The following is a 10,000-nucleotide window of genomic DNA, read 5'->3' on the forward strand; positions in this document are numbered from 1 at the left end:
GGCTCGAATAGCTCAAAAAGGATTGAAGTCACTAGAAAGTACCTCAGATGGTTCATGCTTCTTTTCTTCTGTTTTCCACCAGTTATACAATGATCCTTCCTATCACATGAATGTGCATGCTGCTGGAGTTGAATCCATCAGAAACAACCGTCAAAAATTATTGGACCCATTACAGAGCAATTGTGATTTGTTGTCACAGCAACATACATGGTGTGATGCACTTATTGTGCAAGCAGTTTGCAATGTATTATATGTTACTATACGTATAAATGAATCCATTGAGGGGTGGGCACCAGTAACTGTTATTAGTCCTATAAGCCGACAACAGGGAACTACTGTGAACATTGGACATCTAGACAGCACTTCAGCACTTCAGTTAGATTATTATAATGACAGAATTTCAGGTTATGAAATCAGGGGTGTTACCAATTTACTGGTAATAATTGATTAATTAACGATGGCCAAAAATGATGTGAGTGTCAGTAATAATTTCTACAAAGCAGTGGCAAAAAAAAGCTTATATGAGAGAATCTATCAAACGGAAGAGACAAAATCACTTGAAGAGTTCAGGGAAAAGAAAAACAATGTGAAACGCCAAAACAGATCTGAAAATATTGAAGCAGCAAGGGAATAGGAAAAGAAAAGCAATCCAGAACATATCAGAGACCTAAACAGAAAAGCATAAAACCATTTAAGGAAAGCTATGCAGAGCTCAAGGCTAAACCAAACTGAAATTTGTCAAGGTCAAGACTCTATTGGACATTCCATGTCAAAAGTGATTCAGTCTTTTTCATGATAAGATAACACATGGCCCTGAATATATATGCACTTGCTGTGATCAGTTATGGTTCAAATCATCTGTTTCTAAAAACAATGCAAAACACCAAAACAGGTCTGAAAATATTGAAGCAGCAAGGGAATAGGAAAAGAAAAGCAATCCAGAACATATCAGAGACCTAAACAGAAAAGCATAAAACCATTTAAGGAAATTAATGTTACTAAATGGATCTGCTCTACTTGCTAAACCTGATGACATTAACGACCTGGTAACAAAAAAAAAAACAAAACTCCTTATTCAAAATTACCCTGTCATCTGTGTAACAAACTTTGAAATTGGTACAGCTCTTTATAGAGGATGTGTTAAAGAGTAATCTTATGCCTATTGGAGAAATGGTATACTTATTTCACAGGGTTGAATTCCAGCAAAGGGGATTACCTCACATACGTGCATTATTTTGGGTATCTAGTTGCATATAAGAGCCCACCGTGCTGTTACACAATTATCCAACTATCAATGCTAATGCATAAAGAGAACTTCAGCCTGCCAATTTTAAACAATCGCGGTAACTTTCATATCCACGAGTAACGACAGTGGCACTTTGATTGGTTATAGGAACGAAGTTAAGGCCTTTGCTAAGAACAGATTTTTCAGCGTCCGAGAGTGGTAGATTTTCTGGAATTGTGACTACAGTGTTTTGGTTTTGGTTTTGGTTTTCGAGAGGTGTTGCTCTGTTTTCTTGAGGATTTGTGAGTTTTTCTACCTTGTTCTTAGTTTTTTCTAAGTGTTTGCAGAGTTTGTAGTTGAGAGCCTGTATTTTGATGCAAGTAGATCGTATTAAAACTGAAGGACATACAACGGAAAGCTGAGAGTGACATTCGATAATTTGCTTGTTCAGTTCGTTGCGTTTAGAGCACATGGCTCTGATCGTGCTTCTCATTATTTTGCGTGAAAAAGTCTTTTGGGCTTGCTTAATTTCGTGAAGGTATTTTTGGTTGAAATAGGAAACATTGGAGAAAGTAGACGCGTGGAAATTCGAACGGAAACCTTTGGGAATTACCTTGTGTTGTACCCTGCGAGCAGAGTCTCTTTCGATCTTCCTAAATAAGTCGGGAAGGGGAAAGAAGACTGCCAGCCGCCTCGGCATTTCGTATTGAGCATGCGTTGAATTATTCAAACATATTCGGGAGTCAGTCACGAGTGACTAGTAACCGCAAAACCACGGAAACGAAAACAAACAGTTGAGATATTTTCGAACAACTCTGGCAAACACATGACAACCAAGGAATCATTTCCTTGGCCCGGAAAATCTCGCCCGCCTCGCCGCTTTGGCGGGTTTGGGCGAGGAGACGGCTGACACTTCAGACTACGGAAAATCAAGATAGTTCAAGTTTTTAAATTGCCATTTCAATTTTTACAGAAAAAATTGATAGGTTTCTCAATTCTGGCAAACTAGTTTCTGTAACCGACATACGGAGGAAATACTCACGGGAATTTAGACAGTTAAAAATTGTCACGCCGTTGTAAAGGAAAGGAAAGGAAAGGAACTTTATTTAAGTGTCTAGTAGATTTAGCGCTGGAGCACTAATTGGGGACACTGTAAAGTGAAATTAACAATTAACACAACAAGTCAAATGAGAAGATTCTAGCGACAGGGACGACTATTTGGAAACCAGCCTTAACCCTAACCCATGACACGAAAAGGCTGACACTTAGATCCATGAACCATCGGACCTGTACTGGTCCATGCATGGACCACCTTACGGATACCTTTGATAAATAATTAATTAAAACCATGACTTACCAGTAGTCGATCATCAAATCCACATAGCTGTACCATGTTGACTAGTTGGCTTATAATAAAAAAAAAAACCCGCGTCTTTGATGGTGGGTAGCTGGGTGCCACTCAAAAATACATCGACTGGCCTTTTTGGTTAGTGTGATATCTCAATCGATGATGATAATAATAATAATAATAATAATAATAATAATAATAATAATAATAATAATAACAATAAAAACCTAGTACAAATGATCAAATTTTAAAAAGCCTCAGTAAAAATAACAATTTTTCCATCAATTAATGGATAAAGGGCGAGAAAAATATCTTACGTACAATATGAATTATAAGCAGGTAGTTAAACTCTCTCTTTGTCCTTATCTACGACGTGCTTGTAGACAAGAATCATAACAGCGATGTTAAAAAGAAGTTAAATTTAAAACTCATTCTTCTAAGAAGGCCTTATATATATATGAACTAATAAAAATGCTAGAACTATTCAAATCAGTCCCGCTATCCACTTGTCTATTTCGAAATCTCTGTCCTTTACTTCTGCAGCTCTCTGTCACATAGATCTGGACCCCCCAAGACATAACAACCCACTGCGCACAATCGCGAAGGATGCTTTGGCTCTCATCCACGAAATAGTTGTGGCGTAGTCCACTTGTTTCTTGGCAGCGATGAGCTCAGCTTGTCTTGAATGGTATCGCTCGCATTCGGCCATACCCCCTGCGGTGGTGAAGACGAGGGGTGTGAACTTGCCTTGTTCGATTTCGATCACTCGGGACGCGTATTTTCTTTTCTTTTCATTTTCATGAAGTCGGTATATCTATTTTGGGGTAAGGTCTTTATAGCAGTCCGCATTCGGGTGGTACACCCTTTTAACAAAAAAGGCGGATCGTTGTCTTTCCCAAAACTCATCGTAGTGTACGTCAAGGGGCGCATGTGGTGCTTTGTTAGCTCCTCTGTTGAGTTCCTCGCCAGTGATAGGTTGCAACGCGGTCATGACTTCCACATCATAGCGAACTGTGTCTAGTAGCTCAGCCTTAAGGTTACGGATCTCTTTGGGACGCTGGATAATTAGACCCTCCCGCTGGCATATCATAGCGTGATCCACGGTAAAGCCAGAACCGCAGACGCAGACTGATGGGCTGTCTTGTCAAGTCCATATCCTTGAGGGGAATGACTGTGAGCCAGTTGGGGGCACCCTTTGCACGAGCCTGGTCTACGGCTCTTCTTGTTCTTTCAGACAGGGAGTTTCGTCAGTTCCTCGAATTTTTGTTTAAGGCTATCATCCTTTTCTCTACTAACATCATTCATTAACCCTCGCACATCGGGTTATAATGCATTTAATGTCAGTTTTTTTACCATCTGAGTTATTAGTTTTCAATCCTAAATGTTTAAAGCTGCATAAAAACATAGCATTTACAAGTAGTTCCACTCCAGTTTTAAATGCCACAAACGTCCATCCGCATTTATGTCCCCAGAATAGTTATGATCATTAGGCCATCATAGGCCTCCATATTCCTGGTTGACGCTGCGTCGCAGCCATGGATGAACGGTATTCATCGGTCGACATTAAAGGAAACAGGGAGCCTGGGATTTATGTGCTCAGTGAAAAATGCATCGTCATCAATAAAATGTCTACATAGAGCCGGAAGAGATTCTTATTAAAGACTCCTTCCACTTAGGCCCCCTATTAAAAATGAGAGGTCTGAGGAGACACAATTTAATCCTTGATCACTCCAAATTAATTATTCTTGCTGATGGCCTTGTGTTTTTGTTAGGCTAGAAAGGAATGGCGAGTTGTGACAAGTTATCTTGAGAATCAAAGCAAAGCAAATGTTTTGGCTCCAACTGGGCTGGCGGAAATAACTGAGGACGAAGTTGCCGTTCATCATACGCGTCCCCTCAAATTTGATCCAGAAAAGCACAAGGTTCTGAACTCTGAGTTCAAGTACTTGTACACGGCGATCACTCGAGCAAGAGTCAACGTCTGGTTCTTTGACGAAGACGAAGACGCTCGAGCACCGGTATTCGAATATTTTCGAAGACTTGAGCTCGTTAAAGTTGTTTCGTTATCAGAAGATGAAGAAGGAACAGAATTGCCCCGAATGTTTGCTACGAAGTCAACACCAGAGGAATGGCAAAAAGGAGGCCATCGCTTCTACAAGAAAGGACTGTGGGAATTGGCAATGCAGTGTTTCAGTCGTGCTGGTGACAAATCAATGCTTGAGAAATGTAAAGCACGGATACAGGCAGCAGAAGCCATTACGTTTCGTTACACCAGTAAAGAACGGATGCGAGATGAGTTTCTCAAGGCTAGTGAAAGCTTTTTGAAATGTGGCATGCCTGAAGAAGCTGGGATTTGTCTTAATAATTCCCGGGAATTTATTTTGCTGGCAAAGCTCTACGAGAAAATGCCGGGGAAGGTAAGTTCAATGCATGGGTCTTGTTTAATGTAAGGAACTTGACAAACGTAATTTGTGTATCTGTTGTATTGAATGGCCAAATTGTATTCCTTACTTTTCTTACAGCTTCAAGAGGCCGCTAGACTCTTCAAGAAGAAGGGGTTTCCGATTGACTCGAGCAGGTGCTACGAATCACTGAACAACTATCGCGATGCAATCGAGACCTTGTGTCGTGCAGACCATTTTGACAAAGCCTTAAAAGTTCTTGAGCGGTTTAACATCCTTTCTTCGATTAGTGGTCCAGAAAGCCTACAGGAAGTTATTCCACCAAAATCAACCCGGACTGCCGAGAGGCTGTATCACCTACTAGCAGACAAACACTTTAATCGAGGGAACAGAGAAGAAATGTATGAAGTTTTGCAACACCTTCCGTCCGCTGATCGTATTACGTTCTTGAAGAAACGAGGTTGCATCAGGGAAGCAGCAAAGACTATGGAAAAGGAAGGAAAGAGAGAGGAGGCAGCTCAGTTTCTGAGGGACATGGGAAGATTTCAAGAAGCAATGGAGTATTCTAATGATCCTAAGTTTTCTGCTGATTGTTTAATGTCCCTCGCCCGCACGAGCAAGGTCGCTCACACTGATGTTTCACAACTTCTCCAACGAGCTCAAGAGAACTACCGGGCTTGCGATGACATCAATGGACAGGCAGAAGTATTTCTCTTTCACGGGAAACTGTTCAAGGACGCTCAAAAGCTCCAAGAGGCCAGAAGATTGTTTGACAAATGCCAAAACTGCTGTGGAGAAGTTGAGAGTGTAACCGAGTTATTAAAATCAACAAATTACTCACCCCCAGAAAGATTTAGTCAGTGGATTGTTGTCCGGTCATTAGAGAGATTACTTCGTCTCGTTAACCTTTTGTACAAACGTCCTTTTCAGCTAACCAATGAGGAACGCTATGAAGTAGAACGATGTGAAAAGCATTTCGGAATTTTTACAACAGGCGTCGCGCACAGTAAGGTGTATTTTAACGAGTGTGGAGGAAGGTTCTCCAAAGTGGATCCTGAATTTGTGAAGAAGAATGTTTCAAAAACGGAGGCCACGATCGATTCAGCTAATGCCCGCTTGAAGGTTGCACGTTTCCTCATTGAGAATTGTGTTTCCCTGAAACAAATGATCCGCAAGATGTTAGAAAAAACCTTCTCGAGAAATTCTGTCTGCAGAAAGGTTACAGACGGGAAACCGTGTTGTTGTGAATTCGAACATGAGGATTCCAAATATCTTTTCGACAAACGCTTTCATTCCACGTTCAATTTTGTTTATTTGGAATCTGTTATCCAACGAGGCATTTCAGAGATTTCGTCAAACAAAGGCGTGAAAGACGGTTGCGATCTTAATGATGAGAGTATTGAGGAATTTCATGCATGTCAGCATTTTTATGATTTTTTGTTTCCTTTATCTGGCTGCAGAGAGCATCATCTTCCAAACGTCAGTAGCATCAGGAAGACAAAAGCAGTGAGGAATCGACTTGCGCAATTCGCATACCACTTATGGACTAAAACAGTGAATCGGCTGTCGGATACAAACAACTTCCTGAAAGTGTCATGCTTGCTACACTTGACTGATTCTTCTCCAAATATGATACGATTGATCTGTAAAGAAGAAGATGCTTTCGAGAAGATGACTAAAACGTTGGAGGATTTTAAGGTTCCGCTGGCGAAAAGTGGAATGGTTAGAAGTAAAGAAGGCAGTTCTGTTTACGAAAGTTATCTGCACTGGTGGGAGGACGGCTTGAAGAGGTTGTACGTGCATGGTGATGTGAAAAATGCGGCCCATCTGATAATACGACGTTTCCTGACCCTTACAGCCAAACGTCGAAGGTTTATGATTTTTCCGTCCATTGCCAACACTGTGATGATCCTAGAGCACCAGATGACGGCCTGTCTCGCATTGTACGCCAGACTGTGTTTAGAGCACCGATACCCGGTTTGCTTACCAAGGAGCTATCTAACCATGGTAAAGTTTTGGGACAGCTTCATACCTGGCGTGGACAAGGGAACTTTGACGCTGTACCAAGCCGTCGATGAAAATGCAAGACAAGAACCAAACAAAGAGCGACTTAAATATGCTATTATTTCAATTTTGAACTACTTAGTAAAGTTGACATGCGGTGAGGTGCATTCGTCATTTGACGTTATTGGAGACGCTCTTTCTTTGAACAACTCCACGGTAGAAGAAGCCGAGAGAACCTTGGTGCTCTTTCTCACGATGCTTTGCAATTGTGGTAAAGGAATTCCCATTTCTGTAGAAGAAGTTTTACTTCGAAAATTGCTCACCCTTGATCCAAACTCTAGTTTGCCAAGCCACCTCAAGCCCGTGTTAAAGAGCACCCAAGAGGCAGAGGGCTACTCTGACGTTGTCAAAATACTACAAAGTTGGTTGCTGAAAAATCGAGGCGAGGAGCTATTGGATCTTTCTTGGAACTGGAGTAAGGGCAAACTCTGGTTCCATGGGCCATCTAATCCTAGTGACTATCCTTCGAATTTTTCCATTGACGTCTGCATCCTACGAAAGGAATTGGAACAAAGTGACCTTAGAGTTCAAGAAGTTGATTCTCACCTCCAAGAAACCAGTTTTGAAGGAGAAAATCAGGACGGCCCTGAGGAAAGCATGGAAGGAGAGTTAACAGCTGAAGAGAGACGAGAGAGGGATGAAGCTCGATCAAACATTAGTGATATGGAGGAAGTTGAAACCTTGACAACTCAAAGGGTACGCGCGCAGGTGTCCGTTGAGGAGCAAAACTCGAGTTCACGGGATATATTAGAGGAACACTTCTCCAGGTTCAGTATCGACAAGACGGCTTGTGGAATCTGTGGAACAACCTTCAAAGCACGGATGGACGACCACCCGCTTCCGAACCAAGAAGATAACAAAGGTGACAACACATTTATTTTGTTTGTGTCAGTAAATGACAAGATATGTATTTTTTCGAGTGACAAAAAATTTTCCTCAATAACAAAAGTGAAATGTCTCCCGCTTTCTTAACTTACCGCATGCAGTGCATAGTTGAGAGAGAACTATTTCTCAGCCTCGGGGGTAGGCTCGATTGCCGCCGCTCACTCGACTTTGGGTTTCCTCCCCGAGAAGAAATGGCTGGACGCGTCAGCAATAGATTGTGTCTGTGAAGTATATGCTAAGTTAATAGTTGCGGGGAAATGGCATTAGACATTCCAAAACCGTTTGATTGTAACAAATCAGTAATTACATAGCAATTGCAATGCTTAAAACGTCTATGCGAACCAGATGATGCGAGCTTGAACCAGATGATGCGAGCTTGAGTTTGTGGTTAAATGGACAATGTGCGTTTGATTATCAACAAAATCTTCGGCTTCTCAGATCCGGCCCCCTCGTTCTGCCATCAATAAACTCAGCAGTACTTTCAATTGATCTTGAGGGATCTTTTACTTGCCCTTACATTAGCGAAGTCTGAGGAGAAATTGCAATAGCAATGAATTTGAAAGCCGTATTTTGCCCTTGGCTCCAGGCGGTAGAAAACGACACAATACCATTCTCCAGCTTCTCGAACAATTTCCGTTGTCGAAATCTTGGATGTTTCCCACCTTAAAAGCACTGTATTAAAACTCGAACACAAACTGGGTCAAAGAAAGCCACAATTCTTCCAAAAAATATAATTTATGCCTGCTCGATTTGCGCAGGCGAGTTTCTGAATGGCGGAGACCAACAATGGCTCACCTCACGCTTCCAGCCGAGATTTCGAGAGTGCACGCTGGTTCATTTCCCGAAACAGCGGCTAGAAATCGAGCCTACCTCAGGGGTGGATCCAGGATTTTTAGAGGGGTGCACCCCCAAGAAATGTCTTAGTGACGGGTGATTTTCTTTGCAGAATACTATTTATTTTAGAAAGCCGCAGGTCATCCCCGCGGCTTTCAGTGAATAAAAAGTTACATCACCACAATAAAACACACACTATTATCTTTTCAACTTATTTCTTCTGGCTAGACAATCTCGAAGAGAGGAGCCCACTCTTTCAAGCAGAGTTGGTAAACTCAGAAGCGGTTGCGGAGACAGCTGAGACCCACCAAAGGTCCGACGTCCATTTAGAAAAGGAAAAGGAATTCCAAAGTTTCAGAAATCTGTATGTGGCAGAGATTTATCCTTATTTAATGCAACTAGGAGACGACTTATTTGCAGAGAGGAAACAAATGGAGGATGTAACTCTCGACTTCGAACGTCTAGAAAGGTGTCGTGACTCTCTTCTTTCTGAAGTGGAGAAAATAGAATCGACCCGCCGTTGGACCGCTACAGCATTACTTTTGGAGGCAGTGAAAGAGTTCAAAGCTGAACTGGAGAAAACTGAACAAGGTATGCAGGCAAATAAATCAATTCTTACCATTGACGACATATATTAGCTCAACGACCAATCATCTAAAACTTTGCTTAAAAAAACAAAGCCTGAAGTTATAGGCCTCGCTCTGAAGGACAACAATCGATACTTAAATTAAAATAGTCACTAATTCAAGTAGGCCGGCTATAAGAATGCTTTCATTTTAATTTCGAGTTCCTCATGTTTTTTTTCCGCTAGCTGTGAAATCCTAAATGAGTGAAAATGTTTCTTTTATACCTCGAGACTGAAAGCGTTCCTCTTGTCCTAATTATAGGTTTATCTTTTTCTCAGCCTAAATATATTACATGAAGAGACCATTTCCTCGACTCAACATTCTGTTCAAAAACTGTTTTTTTTTTTAGAGGGGGTTGTCTTCCTTGCCATCGGGTGTGAGGTTCCGACCCAAGAGGAAACTTAAGGGATAATGAGTTAACGTAGTGCTCAGGATGGATGAAATTTTTTCAGTAGGCTTAAATTTGCCATTACATATTCAATAATTTAGTAACGATAAAGACGATGATGATTCATCTCAACCTAATTTTTCTACTCACTCGTGATCGAGAAGGAACAGAGTTCTTATCGCTTGGTCACTGAGTAGCGTCCTCCGTGACCTTGGGGCCCTGAGACCT

At 41.5% G+C, this 10,000-nt stretch overlaps 1 protein-coding gene and 1 long non-coding RNA gene across 2 annotated transcripts in view; one reads left to right on the forward strand and one right to left on the reverse strand.

The window, feature by feature from the left end:
* LOC138014978 (uncharacterized) overlaps positions 1 to 10,000 on the reverse strand; it is a 177,416-nt gene that overhangs the window by 69,050 nt on the left and 98,366 nt on the right. The window lies entirely within an intron of this gene.
* LOC138014959 (TPR and ankyrin repeat-containing protein 1-like) overlaps positions 1 to 10,000 on the forward strand; it is a 47,431-nt gene that overhangs the window by 35,495 nt on the left and 1,936 nt on the right. Inside the window, exons 19-21 of the mRNA XM_068861852.1 lie at positions 4,346 to 4,990; positions 5,096 to 7,901; positions 8,987 to 9,349. Of these exons, the coding sequence (XP_068717953.1) occupies positions 4,346 to 4,990; positions 5,096 to 7,901; positions 8,987 to 9,349 (3,814 nt within the window). The remainder of the gene's footprint in view (positions 1 to 4,345; positions 4,991 to 5,095; positions 7,902 to 8,986; positions 9,350 to 10,000) is intronic.

This window comes from Montipora capricornis, chromosome 9, assembly GCF_036669925.1.
Source record: "Montipora capricornis isolate CH-2021 chromosome 9, ASM3666992v2, whole genome shotgun sequence".
NCBI classification, from domain to species: domain Eukaryota; kingdom Metazoa; phylum Cnidaria; class Anthozoa; order Scleractinia; family Acroporidae; genus Montipora; species Montipora capricornis.